A 22,642-nucleotide genomic window follows, 5' to 3' on the forward strand; every position below is an offset into this window, starting at 1 on the left:
GCAACCCCATGACATTTTTTTGACATTTCCCATCACTGAACCCATCATCGTCGTCTTCTTAATATGAAGAATGTGTGATCCAAATTTGACTGAAATCGGCTAAAGGGAGATCAGAAGTTACACTAAGGTGATTGAGAGCTGAACAATGCCAGTCCCTCCACAACCTTCCCGTTTTCTAAATATCATCCCTATCATCTTCGCCTTCTTAAGAAAAATAATGTTTGTTCCAAATTTGGTTGAAATCGGGCAAGGGGTACAGAAGTTATGCTGAACATTGGATCATTGCATACCTTGCTTTTATTCATTAATCTTTAATCATAATCATATAATTTTTAAACCTTTTAAAATTTGGAATAAAGGTTACTCGATTATTGATCACTATGCAAATCATTCAATTTGATCATTCATAATCATTAATCATTAATCATATCGATCGTTAATCATTAATCATACACATAGTGTGTCAACATTTGATCACGATCGGTAATCGTTAATCATACTCCAACGGTTTTTTTGGTCATTATTCACAATCGTTAATCATTGTCAAAAATGAATAAATCATTAATCATAATCTTTAATCATAGAGTTGAATGAATTAATCACTTAATCTGGTTGGAATTGGTCCTGGGGGTTAGGAGTTACACTGAATTGCTCTTTTTCTAAAGACAGCCCCTTCCCCCTTACCCTCCCTCTTTTCTCAATGACCATTTCACCCCCTTTGTTATCTTCTCCTTGGGATAGAGAATGGGTGTAACAAATTTGGCTGAAATCGGTACAGGGGTTCAGAAGTTAAACTAAATTGCCCGTTTTCTGAACAATACCCCTCCCTCCAGACCCCCCCCCCTCCTTTGTCCAAATTATTCTCCCATACACTGAGTTGCTCGTTTCCAAAGACAACACCTCCCCCTATACCCTCCCCTTTTTCCCAATGACCATCCCACCCCCTTTGTTATCTTTTCCTTATGATATACACTGGCCGGCATAATAAAGTGCCCACTTGCCGTTTTTCATACAAAATGGTCAACTTTGGAGCTCTAGATCTCGGGTTCCCGTGAACCGATTTGGCTGAAAATTTTACCAGAGCTCAGATATAACTTGAATTTTAACATATCTAAGTTTCGACCATATTGATTCACAGGGTAGAAAATATTGCGGTATTACCAAAGTGAATTTTTGGCAAAATTTATTTTTAAATATCTTGAATTCTATAGGTTGTAGACTGATGACATATTCAGCAAAAACGCGTATTTTGCCAATACAAAAAGTTTGCTATATATACCTGTACACTTAGAGATGTAGTTTTCGAGGTATTTGAAAAACAATTTTTGCCAAAAATTCACGTTGGTATTACCGCAATAATTTTAACCCTGTGAGTCAATAGGCTCGAAACATAGATATGTTAAAATTCAAGTTATATCTGAGCTCTGGTAAAATTTTCAGCCAAATCGGTTCACGGGAACCCAAGATCTAGAGCTCCAAAGTTGACCATTTTGTATGAAAAACGGCAAGTGGGCACTTTATTATGCCGGCCAGTGTAGAATGTGTGTACCAAATTTGGTTGAAATCGGTACAGGGGTTCATAATTGACTTTGAATTGCCCGTTTTCTGAACAAAGCCCCATCCACCACCCCTCCCCCTTTTCCAAATGACCATCCCACTTCTAAGGAAAGTTTCGTAAAATGTTTCCTGCTCTATAAATAACAGAATTTTGCTATGGGATTAGCATGAAGCAGTTCGCCCAAATCCGTTATCACAGAAATTTATTTGGGACAAATCAACTATTCCTTAGATGGAAGTAATGCACCCTCCAACAATCGAGATCTATTCTGGCCACGTTCAGGGAAGGATGATTAGTTGGACACATACTGAAGAAAGATGCAGAGAGCTCCACTACGACCTCTCATAGGTGCCACGAGAGGTTTTTTTGACCATTAGGAATCGTTTTGGTAGAATGTGAAATACAGAAATAACTAAAATAGAAATAAAAATTAGGAAAGGGACGAGCCTGGGATTGAACCCACGACGATCTCCTGCATTTGAGGCAGAAGCGGTAGTCACTAGACCACCAATTTTGCTATGGGATGACCATCAATTGAGTAATTATCCTCTATGGCATAAAAAAGCTTATTTGATGGAAGGTGACACATTTTTACTTTTATTTCAAATTTAAGCAATTAAGTAGGTATAAAAATCACTGACCTCTACGCTACCAATTGATTGTTTAGGGAAGGATTTTATAGTGATGCCGATTTAAAAAAAAACGTGTGAAAGCATCCCCACGATTAGTATGAGATTTAATAGTTCCAACAGGGAGACCAAAGAGAGCGTGGAGAATATTATCTCCTAAGGACTATAAGAAAGTTAATTTAAATTTCCCTTGCTTACAGTCGGTGGCAATGTTACAGTACGTCGACGTACATCGTAGTCGTGTAGTTATTGTTATCTTTCATGTCGCCGGTTAAATATATCTAAAAAAACCGAATAAATTTTACAGTTTTACTCATATCGCGTGTTAGTAAAGTTAGACACTTGGAAAGTGAAACTAGAAAGCCAAATTCCCAACTCATGGTTAACAATTGTTTGAGTTAGCTGAAATATTGGAGCTGTCCAATCTATTCCGGGTGTTCTTAATGCTTTCTGGGCCCCAACCCTATTCAGTTTTTCGCGAGCGGTAATGGCCGCCAGCTTGCCTGCGGGTTAGTCTCTGATTTGACATTTCTGGAGGTCTACTGCACCCACCGTTCGAACATTTTGATCAATATAGTATATAAGAAGGCTTGATTTCCCTTAATCAGCACCTTCTTATATGCCACATTGGTCAGAATGCTCAAAGCGGTATACAGTTGACCTCCAGAAATGTCAAATCAGAGACTAACCCGTAGGCAAGCTGGCGGCCATTACCGCTCACGGAAAACTGGATAGTCATTATTTAAAACAATCCAGAACATTTCTAGACCAATGTTTGAAAAGGGCGTAACAGCCAAAATGTATTTCTTCTGATTTTTCGTAGCTACACATGTAGACGAGGAATCAGAAGGAATACATTTTGGCTGTCACGCCCTTTTCAAATGTTAGTCTAGATTTCGGATTCGGTTATTTCGTTTGTGTCCACTTCGCACACATAGGGGCTGTATTGATTGTCCCCGCCCCCCCCTCGAAGACAAACGTATAGACTACTTTGAAATCCCTGCCTCCCCTTTAAGAGGCTACGTAGTTTAAGGACAGCCCCATGTTTCTTTTTTTAATTGAAAAGTCATTTCTATATTTGGTTGTGATAGCAGTTTTATTTTTTTTCACATTTTCGATCTAAAATCTTTTCTAAACATATTTCTCACAATAACAAATATCAGGTACAGTGATTTCGTCTGTTTTCACACATCACTTATTTTCGCTTCTGTCGTAACCTTGTTTGATTTTGTTTATTTTACTTCTATTTGAAATTATAGGAAATAGATTTAGAACTTATCTTTTATCAATTCAGTGTAAATTGTTTTCTATTTTTTATTTCAGTCTCTCAAATCAAAGCCAATCAAAACTGCTATTTCGGGTTCAAGAAGTATTCTAATCGAAGATATTTTTTTTTCTCACCTAAAATAGTGAGTGTTAACTGTGTTGTTTGAGCAAATTTGGCGTAAGCCTGAAGTCAGTAAGCGACATGTCGCTTTGCGGAAATTTCGACGCTAAAAAACCGTACACAGAACGAACGGTAAAGGAGGGAATTTTCTGGAAGTGTAAAAACTTGGCTTTGATTTGAAATGAATCTCCGTACTTTTCCTAACTCGAGTAACATGTCTGATCTTTGGGACTGTTACGGTAGGAATTATCTTCTAATCTGGCATTTGTCTTCTTCAGTTCTTGTAAATAACAGGTACTATGAAGTAATTGTTTTCTCATAACCGGTTTAGATAACTTTCGCTTATTTGCACATTTATTTGGAAGCTGAAAATAGAATTTCTTAATCAAAACAGCACAAAATTCTACCTTAATGGATATATAGCATTATTTTCAATTTTCAGTAATTGGATATTGTTAAAAAAAATTGTACCTTTTGAAAGTTTTAGTACGAAACAGTGGCAGTCAACGTATACAAATACTGAAAATATGAATCTAGATTGCACAAATGAAAAAAAAAATGTTCAGCGAAAATCTACGGCAGAAGTATAAAAGTGAAACTGATTTTTATTTTACTATAATTTGTTGTATTGATAGAGATCACAAATGTTTTGCCCGGATATACCATTGATACCGATATTTATGTTTCAATTGCTTCGTTACACTCTTCGCTGCACAGACAAGCGACACTCCCTGTATACAGTATAGTTTAGCTTATCTTTAAAATGGTCATTGGTATCACCATAATTGACTGCAATTCAAATTCATGCACCGGAGATTCTGAAAAGCCGATGGTAAGGCGCTGATAGTAAATAAATACATAAATCTGAATAGCGTCGTTCATTTCTCGCGTTCTCTTGTCTTTCTCAGTATACTGGTTCCATACTAATCCGACTACGAATAATCCATGCCCTGTAGCATAATCTGACTAATGATGTTAGTTGCAATGTGAGTTACAATTAAATTTTCAATCCTATTTGGTCATCCGTCTATGGGAGATATTGGATTTAAAAAAAATCGGTTTCATAGATTGTTTTTATGCGCATGAGCAAAACAGATCATACGTCCATTAATGCATATTGTTTGAAGTTACTTGCAAACTAGCTTGCAAAGTACTTACGAAGGAACACTTTCTATTTTTCCAGCTTTTCAAATGTGGATATCGTGAAATTTTTTGCCTTAAAATATAATTTTTTTTTATCTTTCAAACTATTCGTCTATATATGTTTTAATATTGTACACAGAAAACGCAGGAATGAAAGTGTAGATCTATTCATACACACATTACAGAAGGACGATCGCGTTGCGTAGAACATACACGATGCCTGCACCTTATAGGCGAGTAACAGATTTTCTTAAAAATCTGCAGAGCAATACAAAATTTGTGTAAAAACAAAACATAGGGGGATTGTACACGTAAAAAATTGCAAAAAATTTAATGTTATTAATGTTATTAATATAAATATTACATATTAGCTTTTTGGTATGGGATCATTCATTAGATGGCATAATGAAGTGTATTAGTATTTTCGAATAGGTTTTTGCCATAACTTATAAGGTTTTGCCTTTTTCCTTAGCGTGTACAGGTTTTGACCAAACCCAAAAAATACATTTTCCTCAAAAATAATCGTCCAATTAGGAGCAGCGTAGAAGCCTAAGGGATATATCTTTTAATTGAACTAATAAATCCCTCGTAAATCGCTCTATTTTCAGAATTATTTGCAAAATTGGCCAAATTAGGAGCCATGGCCAAAACCGGTGCAGATACCCACCTATATGTACAAAAATGGTAAATTGAATTTTCAAATTTGAACCTACCTACTTCAACATATAAAGTTGCTTTTTACGTAGTAGGGTTTCATTAATTTCTTGACCTACCTAGCCTAAGTTTAAAATCAAAAATACAAATGGAAAAATAATATTGTTGCACCAATTCAATGCGATGATGTGTATTTTTGTACCTCAGCAGATTTGCGTTTTGATCTCAACGATGAGGTCTTGAATCTGTTAATCACGAATCTGTGAAGATACGAATAAAATATGGAGTAGAATCAAATTTAATAGGGCAAACAAACAAACAAGCTCAACAAAAGTTAACAATATCGTTCCCTTATATTTATAAAAAGTGAATTCGATCACTTGCAGAAAATAGCAATCCAAATAATGGCGTGTTTCCAATAGAAGAATATACCATTCAGAAACCTCTCTTTACAGTTACAAATCAGTCTAGGCCAAAAGTACCCAGCTAGCGAACTTTTGCTGTATCTTGTAATCGTCTAGAGACTTGGAATTTCTATGCAACGGACAATGCAAGTTGCAAGCGGCTCAACTAACATCATTAATAAAATTACTATTATGCTACAGGGCCTTTAGAGTGTGGCATCTTAATAGTTGTTGTTTTAAAATACCACCCATTCATTGTTGTTTGGACGGGAAAGGATTTCGAGATTCCCATCAAAATAAAAAAAAAATAAGAAAAAAAAATGAATTCCATAGAGCGCAGCCGATTTAAAGCCTAACAAGTTAGTGAATTTAAGCAAAAACGGCCGACACCTATTTAATAATTACCAGAGGATTGAGACTCCAAACCCAAAGTAAAAGCTGGAATGATGTAGCTGTAAATATTGACATTTACATTTCCCACATCCCAACTACTTCCTTGTGTCTAGACCTTTCCAAAGTTAGCAGAGGTTTTGGAATTCAGAAGGACCATTCCGATCAAATATGAATCGGTTCGAACATTTTTGCAGATCCTGTGTTATGTTGTTGTAATCCTGTTTTCTTACTCTATTACCGAAGAATCGATTCTTCTTTAACGAAAAATCAATTCCTCAATTCTTACCCTATAAGTTGTTCGAGGCAGTAACGATAAAAACTGATCTGAATTTGATGACCGGAATGGATCGATTTTGATGTTATGACGTAGCGTTCCTCAGCTCAGTTGATATCGGAAACAATTCCCGTAACAACGATGACTTCTTTTACATAATAATGAAATAGGTTTGGGAAACTTTCATACAAGGCGACAATTGCTTCTAGATTGAAATAATCTCTTCCTTTTCTGTACGCTTACTGATCCTTTATGCTTTAGAAAACGCACAATTTTAACCTGTTCGATTGAGAAAATTTTGCCTCTAAAAGGAGAAGATTTATCGTTGAGCAGTACTAAAATTGAAGTGCAATTGTCGTTTAATATGAAAATGAAAGGTAACCACGCAAAAATTACGTTGGTTTAAATTAGGAGCAATGCATGATATAATAGTGGTGTTTCATTGAATGGTAAAACTATTTCGATGGAAAGTGTAGAAACTACATGTTTGCACAATAAGGGTCACCTTACCCAATCGAACCTCATTATTTTCATTTGTCGCCATTTATAATATGGGTCAAATTATTCACATGAAACTTGAACTATTATGAACGGATGCTTTTATAAAAATAAACAAAACAAAAGTTGGATTTTGAGTTGAATGTTCTTTTCTAAGAGGATGATAATGATTTAAATTGAATTAGCCCGTTTCTTAGTGGACTGCGAGAGCGGAACTTTCTTTACAAACCGGAGAAAAATCATGCTCAGTTTGCGAGTAATACTTGAAATCAATTACCAATCGCTACTGTTCTCCTAGTTTTCTACAGCATTTCTTCTCACGCGAATGATTTTACATAATCGGCCATTCTATGTAGTTTATGTATATTTCAATTTCCCCTTTTTTTTAATTCTTCACTATTTAAAAAACTTGACTCTGGCTTCATGACCAATATTAGTTCGTCTCGCATGTTTGTAAAGCAGCTCCGGCACTCTCGTTTAGTTTTACGGTAGTTCTTCTGGTTAATCGACTTCAAATGATCCCTTTAGTCTGCAAGAAATGCACATTGCAGATTGGTAGATTGGAAGCGAAATTGCACACGGTACTTTCGTGGTGAGCTCGATGATTCATCTCATTCGTCGACGTTTTTGTTTCTTCTTAATTTTCTATATACAGATATTGGTTCGTAATCTGTTCACTGATTGATGCTGAACGTATGCCACTGAGCCCATTCGTCTTCGACGAATGTTTCCCTGCTTCCGGATGTTAGCTTTGTCTACCATTTTAGTCGAAATACAAAAAAATGCTTTTTCTGCTCCTTGTTTCCTCTAATATACGCAGTGGCGATGGTCGAATCCACGCAATTTTTGGTCTCAACACGTTCGTTTACGCGATTTTCTCAAAAACACTTCTAACATTATTTATACATTCCCTCTTTAAAAAAAACCTTTCTCGCGCGATTGTATAGTACTTTAAAATTTGAGGATATTTTGTTGCGTAAATTAAAGTTTTATCCTTTTCCAACAAAACGTTCCCTTATAAACATTTATTGCCAGTTGCGTGTTTGTACTTGGCAGCTGCAGAGCTACACTTTCTATTTGACGGAGGAAAATTTCCTAAGAAACGTTCTGCGGACAAAAGAAAGAATTTAAGAGTTCAATCAAATATCCGCAAAAAAAAATACTATGCTATCCATCGGTCAGGTAGAAAGAAGGGGAATTATGCAAAGCATTCGCCGGTGTCGTGCGTTGTACCACAAGACTGCGTAGATTACGTGGAACTAATAGTGGCTTATTTGCTAATGTTTTGTTCTTCCTCTGTGCTGTTTTGATCCTCCGGTCGAGGCACATAAAGGGCAGGATCGATCACCTTCGGTATAGGCTTAATTTCGGTACCCAACTCTTTCTCGATGCGGTGAAGATCAAAACGATCTTCGTAGGTGATCAGATTGATGGCGATACCTGTAAATTAAGAGTAAATATAATTCAAATAAATCTCATGCGTTTAATGGTCTTTTATTATGTGTTGATGCAGATAGTTTTTAATGCTAAACTATAAAAATCCAAATACACATGCCTACTTCCCATCTGATTATTATTTTATCTTAATAGGGAACTAGTAGATTAGAAATTGGCGTTTTGTAAATTTGGTTTTTAGTCGAATAGTACATACCGAGATGTCCGAAACGTCCGGATCGACCAATTCTGTGCAGATAGGTCTCCGCCATCTTGGGGAAATCGAAATTAATAACAACGTTCACAGCCTGTACATCGATACCACGCGTGAAGAGATCGGAGCAGACCAAGTTCCGGCACAGCCCGGATCGGAAGTCATGGAAAACGCGATTTCTGTGCGCTTGCTGCATCTTGGCGTGAATGTAATAACAGCAGTAGCCGAGCTCGGTGATCTTTTTCGCCAACAGTTCGACACGTTGTGTCGAATTGCAGAAGATGATCGATTGGTTGATCTGCAGCTTTGAGAATAGGGTATTGAGGCAGTGCACCTTCTGCCGCTCCTGGACGAACGCATAGTACTGGGTGACACCCTTCAGGGTGAGCTCCTCCATTAGGTTGATCTCGTATGGCTCGCGCAGATGCTTTTCCATGAAGTTCTTTACGCTCAGCGGGAATGTCGCCGAGAACAGCAAAATCTGGCGCTCTTTTGGCAATTTCATTATGACATGATCCAGCATGCCCTTGAAGTCTTGCGACAACAGTTTGTCCGCTTCGTCTAATACTAACATACGGCAATTGGCCATATTTGCTACCTCCTTGTCCATCAGATCCAGTATACGGCCGGGCGTGGCAATGATCACTTGAACTGTAACAAAGACATGCTATCAATCAATCATTATCTCTAAACATCATATATGTTAAAAAGCAAATTGTTTATCAGATATTTTGGCAAAGGTTTTTGCATCAAGGACTATTCTCGAAAGACGTCTCAATGGCTGAGAGAATCAATCATCATATAGAATTATGTATAACAATTTTTGAAAAATACCATCTTAGCTCACCTTTCTGATATATTCTCATGATATCATCCTTGAGGTTGGTACCACCAGTAGTCACCATTACCCGGATATGCATGTGCTTTGCGAGTTCAATGCAAATCTGCGATGTTTGCAGTGCCAGCTCACGTGTCGGCACGATGATCAGCGCCTGGATATAATCCTTGGTCGGATCGATTTGCTCTAGTACAGGAATGCTGTACGCGCCCGTTTTGCCGGTACCGTTTTTGGCCCTCGCCAAGATGTCCTTACCAACTAGTGCGATCGGGATGGCTGCCTCCTGGATTGGCGACGGCTTCTCCCAGCCCTTCTCAAAGATACCCATCAACAACTCCCGCTTTAGACAAAACTCCTCAAACTCATTACCCCGAGTATCCGTTACATCCTGAAAGAGGTAAAAATCATTAGAACGTAGTAGGTATCATAAACAACTTTAACAACAGGTTTTGAGATCAACATCCGAAATCTAAGATAGGTAATAAAGTAAGATATAACTTACGCTTGTCTTAATTCTATTATCTTTGGGCGGTAGTTTGAGTTTGGCCTTCCATCCCATGTCATCCATTTTGTTCTCGCTGTAACAAAGAAAAGTTGTAATAAATAACAATTACTTTCTGAAGGATTGGCGTAGTTCCTTGATACTCACCCTTTCTGGCTGAGGTGATTATTAGAATTCAGCGTTTCAGTCATCATGTTGATTGTAGTAGAGTGCGTCTAGCTTAGCTTACAACACTACTGGTATTCTTTTACAAATTGTTTCTTTTTACACTTAATATGCTACAAACGTCACTGCTTTGCTTTTTCCAATAGTAAAAAACGATTTACGTGGATGATGACCGATTTTCTGCGACTTTTTGTTCCTGTTTTGCGGGTTGAAACTATTTGTTATAAACCTTTTCCCAACTCCTGTGCTGAGGAAATACTTACACTACTCTGTTTTTTCTGACTTCTGTTTTTCGCACAATGTTGGATCCTTTCTTCGTGTAACCTGTTTACAAGTTGATTTGCTTCGTATTTTACTTTTTACAGCTAATATATAAATAATAAATTAAAAGTCTTGTTCTCTTCACTTCTTTGCTTCTTTTTTGTTTGTTCTAGATTTTCCGTCTCTTCTTATCACTTAAAAACTTTTTTAACACCATGCACTTTGTTTGAATATTACGGTTGATAAGTCTTCTTTTTATCTGTACAGTAATGTGCTATTTTTCATCTATGAATTGGTAGGTGAGCTCCTCAAACACGACACAAAACGTCGGCTGGGTTCGGTTCTGCTCGAATGTCTTTTTTTTTGTCAACGATTTTGATTCGACAGAGAACTTTTTTTTTTCTTTTAGGATCACAGTTTTTACCGACACCGCTTCTAAGCAACTGCTGAATCGAACTACCAGGGGGACAGCCTCCCGCAAATGGTGGTTTGAACACCGAAATGTTCCTGCAGGTTTCGGAGTAGTCGTATGCGCTGTTCCAATTTTGCACAGGTAATTCACAGTTTAACTAAAGAAAAAGTAAAAGAAGAACGATTGTTATCAAACGATAGACATGAAGGAGTACACAAGTAAATCTCTACATTCTACTAGACCACACCAAAAGAGATAACAACCCAACCAGCTGATAAATATTAATGTCATCAGAAGCACGAGCTGTATGTACGGGTTTATTATGCTTGCTACAATCAGCAAGTGATGATTATTTATTGATGATAATTTCGATAACTAGAAATATGACACATACCAAATTCATTTCATAATTCCAACATTTTTTACACTTGTACTTATTTTTTTAAACTTTACTATTAGAATTTACTTTACTACTGACAGTACACAATGGATCGATTCAGTATTTTAACAGGAAAACTAGTAAAAAAAAGAACCGCGTAAAATGCGATCCCAGTGTAAAAAGTGAAATGAAAAAGGGGGGAAGGCAAATAGTAGATGACTCCTTTAAAAGTACGCATTTGCTCGGAATAGTAAAAGAGTAGATGACTCCTTCTTTGGAAGTATGCATTTCCAGGAAAAAGGCAAAAGAGTAAATGACTCATTTTTTTAAAGTACGCATTTGCCCAGGATAATGCAAAAGAGTAGATGACTCCCTTTAAAAGTACGCATTTGCCCATAATATGGAAAAAGAGTAGATGACTCCTTCAAATGCACGCATTTGCCCGAAATAAGGCAAAAAAGTAGATAATCTCTTTTTAAAAAGTACGCATTTGCCCGGGATAAGGCAAAAAAGTGGATGATCCCTTTTAAAGAAGTACGCATTTGCCCGGAAAAAGGCAAAAGAGTAAATGACCCCTTCTTCAAAAGTACGTCTTTTCCGGACAGAATACAAGAAGACCCATTTAAAAAAAACGCAAAAGTCGAAGCGTTTATTATGATTTCTTTTCTACGCATACGATCGGAATAAGATAAATGAACTGATGATTCTATCTTTTAAAGCCCTCGATTTCTCCTTATAACGCGAAAGCATGCATGCAATGAGTAGACCATTCCTCCATTCAAAGCACGCATTTGAAAAAAAAAAGTTTAAGAGATCACATTTTCAGGAATAAGGCAAATTAGCACATAATTTCTTAATTTAAATCCATTTAAATTAAAATTTACCCAGAATTAGGCGAAAAAGTAAATCTCTCCTTAAAACACCCATATGCCCAGAATAAGGCAGTAATACAGATGCAAATTGAGCTTCTTCCTAGAATTTTTATAATTCTTTTAATTTTTATGCCAAATGGCCCCTAGATATTCAACTCGTTATGCCAAATGGCATTATGATAAACAGCATTATGCCAAATGGAATTATGCCATTTGAGGTAGCCCCATGAAAAAGGCCTCTGTCTGACTGCACTACCATTCAAGGCTCCAAGGCACGATGTCCGTTGGATCACATGCACATGCGTAAATTAATTTTTCTGCGTGTACATACACTGCGCGAAAAAAGTACAAGGAAAAGAGTCAAATGGCCAGTTATCCGCTGATCATGACCGTAACCGTCTATCATTTGAAGTGTAAAGCATACGTGAAATGCTGCTTAATTAAAAATAATTAAATAATTAAATTAAAAAAAATAATTTAATTAAAAATCGCACAGCCGTGGGCCAGCAAAATAAAAAACTGATATTTCAGCAAAAATGGTGTTTGTTAGCTGATTTTCGGCAAAATATTTGCTGATTTTCAGCAATTTTGACAGAAATCTCGGCAAAAAACATGTTTGCTGGAACACGACTGTGCGAATCTCGGAAAAGTTCAACATTTTGCTGAGATCCCGGTAAAAAAATTGTGTAATAAAATGTGAAAAGTGTGTAATTTTTTTAGCAGGAAATAATTATAAGGACAGGAAGCAGTTATAAGACAAAATACTCAACAAAACGTTGTTTATTAAATGAGTTGAAGAACGGTGTGAAACATACTCTCATTTTGTAAATCTTTTCGAGAAAATAGGCCCCAAACATTTTCAGTTGGATTCAGAAAATACCTTGATACTTTGAAATACCTCAATTTCTATTAGGGGTTTTAAAATTAAGTAGTTCAGCAAATATTGCGCAGTGATAAGCACACAACATCTGGTAAAAGTGACCATATTGTTCGCTTGTTTCCTCGGCATGATTATAATTCGCTAAGAAACATCAGTTCTGGGGAAAAACATGACGTAACGTGGCGCTCAGCGATGTTGACAGTATAAACGATGTTAAGAACCTCTAGGATTCATGGAATTTCGGATAGGGCTCTCTGAGGATCTGGGTAGCTTTCAGTCTAGTTAGAAAAACATCAGTGTCATTCATTTCAACCAAAATTCTGAATTCTGAAAAGTAGGATGTACAGTTTCTAGGAGAAGTTTAGATTCCATTTATTCCATATTTCAACATGATAATGCCTTTTGTCATGCTGCGCGTGGCACAAAATCTTTTCTGGTAAACAGTAACATCCCTGTTACGGAATGACCGGCGTGTAACCCAGATCTCAATCCAACTGAGAGTGTTTGGGGCTTATTTTCTCGAAAAGATTTACAAAATGAGGGTATGTATGACACCGTTCTTCAACTCAGAACTGCTATCGTCGAAGAATGAATCAATGCAGCAATAATGAACTGAAATCTACTTAATAGGGAGTGACTCCCTATTAATCAATGTGAATGTCATTTAATAAGTATCGTTTTTGTTGAGTATTTTTTCTTATAACTGTTTCCTGTCCTGTCCTAATTATCTCCTGTGAAAAAAAATAGTCTGTTTTTAATTATTAGTCCAGAATACAAAACTCGTTAAATTCGTACCAATTTAGCAGCATTTCACGTATACTTTACACTCCAAGTGCAGGGCTGTTACAAACTGGCCAAATTCAAATCCGCAAAATCCGCGACTAACAAAATGAAATCCGCGACTACAAAAACAAAACCGAGATAAACAAACATAATGGCCTTATTACGTATAGAAACACATTTCAATGCCAAATTTTAATACTGTTGGTTTCAATATATCTATACTTTGATCAATAGAAACAATGAAATAATTCATGCTGCATGATGTTTGGAATGGTAAAGCAGAAATAATTGCATGGTTTATACATAAATGGATCCTTGCATTCCTGATAGCCTAGTCAAACTCCAGGCTTTACCACTTAAAGGTGTTTACGGACATAGTTGGAAGAGTACCACGATGGCAGTCAATATGACACCGGACCTTCCACGGGTCAACCCCACACCTCCCGCACTCCTCTCCCATCAACATTCGAATGCATCGAACAGCACCGAACAAAAGTTTGATATTCAAATTACTAACCTGCTCACAGCATATTTATTTACTTCCTGTGATAATGAACATGTTTCTTCAAAGAGTCCTATGCATTTCGTCTCGAGTTATAGCATAAATCAGCAGTTTCGTCCCAATTTAAAAGCTTATCACTGCACTTCACTTCTTCTCAAAGGGCATTGAAAAAATCAAATTTTCACACATTTCTCCGCAAATGAGCAGCCCGAAATGTTGATAGAAGGCAAATTAAACATCACTTTTTGAAATCAGTCACTTGTTTGAAGCGAAAACTTAATAAAAACTGCTATTTTTGACCAAAAAAAAACATTAAAAACGGATCGCGGAGCGAATGTAAACACCGGGACCGGCAGCAACAAACTAATATTTAGGGTGGCTCGAAAATTATTTTGCTCCGCCACGCTCAGTCGAATATGTTTCATATTCTGGGTGTCTTCCGATGGTTTGGGCTGGTTTGAATAGGGGCTTACCGTGCACAGGTTGTTTCAGGTTTGTATGAGATTTGATCTGGAGAGGTTGAATTTTACATTATTCTGATTGTGGCGCTTCGTCATTGGGCCCTGGCGAGGGGGGAGACCATATGACTGGATGAAATTTTCAAGAGCTTTGACTCCATAGACAATGCATATTGAATTGTCGTTCCGATAGTTGGGAGTCGATTCTAATCGAGGTTGCGAATCCTTAGCATGATAATTAGGCTTCTCAGAAAGCATCAGTGAAACGTGTAATTCAACAAAATAGCCAGAATTTGTCTGTGATATCTATCGCACCAGGAGCAGATACTTCATACAAAAAGTGTGACATGGGAGTGAGCCGGCACTGTAGCCAGTGTAATGAAAGGTTTAGTTTCTCATACTGGCTTTCATACAAAATTTAACCGGCTTGTGCTCAATCAGTTTTTGTTCAAACCGGCTTTTGGAGGACACTCGGAGCATGGGACGGAATCGATTGAGCGTGGTGGAGCTGGGTCGTTTTTTGAACCACCCTACTAATATTCTTTGTTTTTTTTTATAAATACGACACCAATACTACTAATAATAAATGAACCAATACTACTACAGAATATGACAGTTTTTATTGTACCAACACTTTCAAAGCTTTGTTTTGGTACTCAACCCACCTTCACCTTAAATGTCAAAGATCACAAATTAAAACTTCACTGAAAATAAAGTACATGACGTTTCAAATGATAAAACTCGTCAATAGGCTATACGTTTAAGCAGAACTGACTTTCAAATTCAGCCAAAATAGTTGATGGCTAGTTGACAGTCAATTGAAGGGTTTCGATGCCTGCAATAGCATAAATTTGAATCTAGAGTGATGAGAACAGTTGGCGACTCCGAGCTCATGATGGAACCAAAGTGGAAAGCCGCCAGTTTGGATTCTACACACTCGAACTGACATCGATACGAGCATCTAAGTAAGTTGTTTAGATGGCGTTGGGTCACACGTAAATCACAATTTAAGCAATCACAATAAGAGCAATAACTTGAAATATGATAACTATTTAAAAACCCAGAGTACTAGAATCCTTAAGAACTTAGTTTTGCCAAACTAATTCTCTAGAGAGGTCCAAAAATCTTTTTTTGGACCTCTCTGGAGCTCTCGTAACCTAACGCTCGGCTTGACCCCCTCCCTCCCCCTTCAGCGATACGTTATTTGTGAAAGGCCACTTTCATTCTCTCTAGGAACGGTAGAAAATCCAACGTAAACAAAAATATGAACGTGCCACGACAACCGAATACCAGATAGTATTATTCATATTCATTCAATCATCAAAATTCTCTCTGAACACTTCTGAACAATATTAGTTTCACTTTTTGAAATCGATAGTTTTTGTATTAAGGTTTATGTTCATATTGCAAAAGGCTCCTGTATTTAGGCAGCAAGGTGCGGTTAGAAGTTCTTGAGCCGAGTTGACTTTTTGTTCGGTTTGAGAATACCTTTTATAAATGTATTCTAATATCCACTTGTCATAAGACGAGTTTGTACAATCCCATTGAATTCCAAAACTTAATTGTATCTTGACAGATACGTATTTCGACCTCAACAGTAAGGCCGTCTTCAGTGTCTCGTACTTGACTCGAGATAAGTCGAGTCAAGTACGAGACACTGAAGACGGCCTTACTGTTGAGGTCGAAATACGTATCTGTCAAGATCAGTGGCGTCGCGTAACCTCACTTTTTAGCTGTGCACTGACCCAAAAAGTGAAAATTTTGATATTTGGACAGCCCAAATGGAAAATATAATTATCAGAGTCGGTTTTACTAATCAAAATCTAGTTATTCTAGGCATTTCCGCACACTAATTCCTTAAATTTTGAACTCAGTGCACAGGTAGATTGAGGTTAGGGAAACGCCACTGGTCAAGATCTGTCAAGATACAATTAAGTGGTGGAATTCAATGGGATTGTACAAACTCGTCTTATGACAAGTGAAGACATTCCACTAAAAAGCTCAATATAATTTTCTTAACAAAATATTCTAATATGTTTCTATAAGTTCTAGTGATACGAACACATAAGGAGGATGGAAGTGTGTGAATTTGGAATAATTGTGTGAAGATTAACAGCTTCAAGCAATGATTGTATCCAGGAAGGTGATTAGTTAATTATAACGTTTTGTTAAAGTGAAAAGAATCACTCAGGCACAGATTTCACCGCCGCGATTCTACCGTTGGGTGTCTCCAGGCAATGTTCTATTTTATGCTCCCATAACAACGGCGACATGGTATGGCAAATGCTGGGTAATGCGTACCTGAAGGAATAAAATAGACCCCATTTCGCGGTCCTTAGCCTCCTTCCCAGCAACTCCTATCCCTATCTCCTCGTGGCGCTGGCCGGGATACGGAAAACCTTAGGGAAGATCGGGTAAACAACCCCGGTGGGAACTATGGTCGTATGCTGACAGGGAAGGGGGGGAATTAGCTCCATTCCGAAGGTGGGGATTGATTTCACTTAGTGCGAATGTCGGAAGAAGGAAGCGTAAACAATATTCAACAGAGAACCAGGTAGAAGCCAGCGACTTCGTGGAAGGCCACGAACACGCTGACTACACGCGGTGGAATCGGACCTGATGACCCGAAACGTTTGAGGAAACTGGAGGAACATCGCCCAAGACAGACGATTATGGAGCTCTACCATACGCCAGGCATAGGTATCGTATAGGTATCGACGCTGTAGCCAACTAGATCAGATCAAACAACGGTGACAGATTTCGGTAAAATTTCGCAGAAATCTGCGATTTATTTTAAATGGGTATGTTTAGTGCGATGGAAAATGGAACAGTTCCCCTACCTTCTTTTTACGTGATCAATTCAAGAAAAAAAAAACTTGATTATTAACAATCAATAATAAATATATGTAGGAATGTAGATAAACAAAAGTCTAATCAATCATTGTCAAACAAATATTTTTTTGAAATTGTTTTCGTGATTCTACATTTTGCTTTGATGTCAGCGTTCATTCTACTCCTAACCCTAGCGTATTGCCCAAACAAGGTCTAGGGTATGGTAGCCTAGAAATACGTATTAATTAAAGTCGACATAGTAAGAGTGAAACATGAACAAAATATGACCAGAACACATCGAGATAGGAAGGTTTTCGAGATTCAGAAAGCGAAAATGTAGGTATGTGGATTGTGGATTGTTCTGCCCATAAATGCAAAAGTCATATGTTTGCTTGATTTTCTATTCTGTTTACATGCGACAGTTATGTATTTATGGGCATTGGAGGTACCGAGAAAACTATCTACATATAGGGGGAGATATCAGAATATAGAACAGATGTATAGACTAGAGTCGACTGTAACTATTTTAATTTCTTAATTTCTAATAAATTGAAATCGCAAGAAGGATCTCTTCTGAAAATGATGCTGTAATTATTTACTGGGACATCAGCCGTCAATTTGACAACACAAACAAAAAAAAATACTGGGTCACTAAATGAATGTTAATTCCAATCCCTTCGGTTTCAAGCTTCACAAAATATGGACATTTCATGGGGATTTATTTATGCTGGACGGATCTTAGAGCCTCCAAGCCATCCTCCAATATAACAAACATAAAAAATTGGTAGGGGAAATGACGGGGGTTTTCTATAACCAATTATGCACAAATTTGGCCTAAATATTCTTTGCATATCAAAGAATATTGTGGCTGAATTTCATAAAATTTGATCAACAAAAACCCCCTGACAATAATAGAACAAAACCTGCCAAAGCCGTCATTTCCCCTAATTGATGCTTTATTAAAAACGATAGTCGACTGTACAAGACTTATGGAAGGTTTTTTTTTGTCTTTATTATCGAGACGTTTAGGAAATATGGAAGGAATTTTTTTTAAATCGCTTATAGCATCAGTTCCTCCAACCGAGAATTTTGAAATCAATCATGAATGGGGGTCCTTGCTGCGACAGCAACGTCTCTACTAGTTTGTTACTACTCTTGGTATCGTGCATAGTGCATTACAAAATTTGCATGCATTGATCTTATTCCCTCTTAGAACATTGAATAAGTAAGTTTTATTCACGATACCGCACCAGAAGCGCGGAATCCAGTGGTAAAACTCCTATCAAACTTGAACGTAAAAAAGCAAAACATCCAATAATTCGAAAAGATTCCGGTTGAGGTTAGGTTTACCAAAGCGTCAAAAATGGAGTAGATTACACCTAAATTAGCCAGACAACAGAGAAGCCTAGCGAGATTGCTAAAAGAAATGAAATTCCACGCGTCTCCCACCTCGTACGATAACCAGCAACGCAACTAGATGTAATTTAAATAAAAAATCATCTAAATTTTTATGTAATCTTGGCACAAAATTTGTCTTACTCCCAAAGGAAAGCACTCAAAATGTAAAAATTGATTACTTTATTCTATTCATCACGTTGAAATACTTATCAAAGGCCACAAAAATAGGTAGCTAAATTTGTAAAATGTCGAAACTGTTTTCTCACTTCTTTTATGTTGCACTTTCTTTTAGCAAGCAGTAGGCTTCGTTTTCTTACCCGTTTTACAATGGTCACGGAGACAAAAGACCTGACGTCATGATAAAAATTGCTAAAATTCATTAAACCCAACATTAAACAACATTCAGCACTATTTTAGAAGAAAAAATAAACAGATCTTGTTGAAATTAAAGTAGGGAGACAAATGATTTTAAATTAACAGAAATATTTTACGAAAAAAAAACAATATCGCTAAAATTAAATATGGCCTTCGTAACGATTGTCGAAGCGGCACTTCTTTTTTTTTGGCTGCCATGTAGCCATCAGCGAAACGTGTTACATTTTTCTCATAATCACTACGAGTTTTTCGGGAAATTACGATCTCAATCTACTAGCAGATAGTCAAAATCTCTCCTGTCGGCAGCTTACCTTCGATTTTCTTAACTTTGCAGCCTGCTAAATTCCTGCGGATTATTTTAATTCGGATTTTATTTCTTCACTTGTAAACTTTTATTCACGTCTTCTCTTGCACTTCTTTACTCGATGCCAACAATCGTATAATGAACGGCTAGCTGTGAAAGATGGGAAGGGAACAGCCGCCGTTATACGATGTGTGATGGCCAGCTGCCTGGCCGCCGTTAGTCGGTCTCTGTCAAAAGTCGACATATGCGATGTTTTGCCTTCGCACCAGTGTTGCCATATTTTATTTGTACGTAAAATGTATGTGTAATTTTTATTTGAGCGATTATATTGGTTTTTCATTTTCGTACACTATTTTTACAATTAAAGGCCACCTTACACCTCGGGAATTTGGTCCGCGGATTTTTTCCCCATGCACTTTTGCATATGCGATGTTTTCGGGATTTGGGCACGGAAAATCAAAATCCCGGCCCCATTTAAAATGCACGGGGTTCAAAATCCGGCGGAAAATTTTCCCGAGGTGTAAGGTAGCCTTAAGGCAGCCTTTACACCTCAGGAAATTTTTCCGCCGGATTTTGGTCCCCGTGCATTTTAAATGGGGCTGGGATTTTGATTTTCCGTGCCCAAATCCCGAAAACATCGCATATGCAAAAATGCATGGGGAAAAATTCCGCGGACCAAATTCCCGAGGTGTGAGGCTATGAGAAAATATATGGGCTAACTGTCAAATTTTCCGTTTCCGTCGCCATTCCGTTGTATTGCGTTTGGGGCTAAAGGCTACCTTAAACGCGACGAGCGATGCAACGCGACGCGACTCACGGAAAAGAATAACAATCATTATCAACAGGCTATCAAATTGCACTGTCGCGTCGCGTCGCATCGCACGTCGCGTTTATGGGCCAAACACAATGCATACGTTTGCGTGCGTTTTGACAGTTTTCCCATGGAAAAACTGTCAAACCGCACGCAAACGTATCCATTGTGTTTGGCCCATTACTCTGGCTAGCCCATAATACTCGCGCCCGGTAATCTTGCTCTAAGATTAGCGGCAAGGATGTTATCGATCATTTAGTAATTTCAAAATGTTTTGTAGGGTGGACTTCTAGTGCGAAGGTTCTTCTACAACTATGTCTAATAGGTCGATGTTCGAATTCCACTGTTCAAGCAGTTAACACGCTAGTTGCAGTAACTCATACTAAATGATAACGAAATTTCAATCATTTAGTTAAGCTACCGCTATTAGCGCTGTAGCTCCGTTATTATTGAAAATTAGACAATGAACAGTTAAGGCCACCTTACACCTCGGGAATTCGGTCCGCGGATTTTTTCCCCATGTATTTTTGCATATGCGATGTTTTCGGAATTTGGGCAAGGAAAATAAAAATCCCGGCCGCCTTTAAAATACACGGGGACCAAATTCCGGCGGAAAATTTTCCCGAGGTGTAAAGGCAGCCTCACACCTCGGGAATTTGGTCCGCGGATTTTTTCCCCATGTGTTTTTGCATATGCGATGTTTTCGGGATTTGGGCACGGAAAATCAAAATCCCGGCCCCATTTAAAATGCACGGGGACCAAAATCCGGCGGAAAATTTTCCCGAGGTGTAAGGCAACCTTTAAGGCAGCCTTTAAGGTAGCCTCACACCTCGGGAATTTGGTTCGCGGATTTTTTCCCCATGCATTTTTGTATATGCGATGTTTTCGGAATTTGGACACGGAAAATCAAAATCCCGGCCCCATTTAAAATACACGGGGCTCAAAATCCGCTGGAAAATTTTCCCGAGGTGTGAGGCAGCCTTTAAGGCTACCTTACACCTCGGGAAAATTTTCCGCCGGATTTTGATCCCCGTGCATTTTAAATGGGGCCGGGATTTTGATTTTCCGTGCCCAAATCCCGAAAACATCGCATATGTAAAAATACATGGGGAAAAAATCCGTGGACCAAATTCCCGAGGTGTGAGGCTACCTTCAGGCAGAGTTGTAAATAAACCTACATTAGAAGTTCACCATACAACACATTTTCAAATTCAGCTTCTGGAATGAGTTATCGACAAACTACTAAATGATCGAACGCAGATTACTAAATGATCGATAACATCCTTGCAGCGGGAAAGAGACAACTAGTGGCACGCAGCGCTGATCTGTGCCACCTTATTAACGCATTTCAAGCATAATTTTTCATAACGACGTATGTAACAATTATGAGGATTCGAGAAATCCTTTGCAGAAAGTTGGCAAAACTTTTTCTAAAACTGTTTTAAAACTAAATATTTTTTCAATACTTTTTTCCGCTGGCATGCATCATTACATGGCACGTAATAAGCGTGCTTCACAGCAAAGCTCAGTTCATTCAAATTCACTGTGAAAAACGATAAAATTATACATACACCGGTATGCTACACGTACGTCGGTGTACATTGGTCGGTTTTCCATAGTTGCACGATTGACGCAACTGCAGTTTTGTTTTGTTTTGCTTTTTTGTTACATAGGTCGCTCTCAGTTCCCATATGTTAAAGCGACGTATGTAACAGTGAGACTTCAAAAATAGAAATTTTTACATACGTCGATTCGCAAAAAGATCGAATTAAAGAATTTTAAGATCTGAAATCAGTAAAATCGATGCGTATTATATAAAGCCGCGTGTGATTGTCACGTTGTATTAAAAACCCCGTTTTGTTTACTTTTGTTACATACGTCGTTATGAAAAATTTTGCTTGATTTGTCCAAAATTACACGCGGCGTTCCCCTTGGGAAACGACGCTCCGCACTTTTTGCTGCCGGTATACTCGATTCTTATGGGAAGATAACATTGCGGCGTTTCCTAAGGTGCGGTTGTTCCTTTCGACTATGTAACGCCGCGTGGAATTTTGTGCAAATGCGCTTTTGAAAACATTACAACAACCACGTGGTGTATTGTATTGACAGCACCCTACAATAGTAAAGTCTAGCCTCTAGCTCATTGGTGCACGTCCATGGACGTCATATTTAAATCTCCTTTGGTTAAAAATCTGAACTTTTCCAAAAAATCTGTATTTATGACAACACTGTCAGAACATCGCACCATCTACTGACAGGGCGGCGATCCCTGATGGTAGCAA

General features: G+C 37.8%; 1 protein-coding gene and 1 long non-coding RNA gene across 2 annotated transcripts in view; one reads left to right on the forward strand and one right to left on the reverse strand.

Annotated features, from left to right (window-relative positions):
• LOC134213202 (uncharacterized) overlaps nucleotides 1–22,642 on the forward strand; it is a 327,428-nt gene that overhangs the window by 210,175 nt on the left and 94,611 nt on the right. The gene's annotated exons all lie outside the window — the stretch shown is intronic.
• Nucleotides 7,287–19,715, reverse strand: LOC134213195 (ATP-dependent RNA helicase me31b). Its single transcript, XM_062691905.1, has 7 exons — nucleotides 19,557–19,715; nucleotides 10,357–10,923; nucleotides 10,076–10,289; nucleotides 9,929–10,004; nucleotides 9,436–9,814; nucleotides 8,592–9,239; nucleotides 7,287–8,380 (listed from the first exon to the last, which is right to left on the reverse strand). Exons 3-7 carry the CDS (start codon nucleotides 10,120–10,122, stop codon nucleotides 8,211–8,213), a joined length of 1,320 nt encoding a protein of 439 aa, XP_062547889.1. The 5' UTR covers nucleotides 10,123–10,289; nucleotides 10,357–10,923; nucleotides 19,557–19,715; the 3' UTR covers nucleotides 7,287–8,210.

The sequence above is a fragment of the Armigeres subalbatus genome, chromosome 2 (assembly GCF_024139115.2).
Source record: "Armigeres subalbatus isolate Guangzhou_Male chromosome 2, GZ_Asu_2, whole genome shotgun sequence".
Lineage (NCBI taxonomy): Eukaryota > Metazoa > Arthropoda > Insecta > Diptera > Culicidae > Armigeres > Armigeres subalbatus.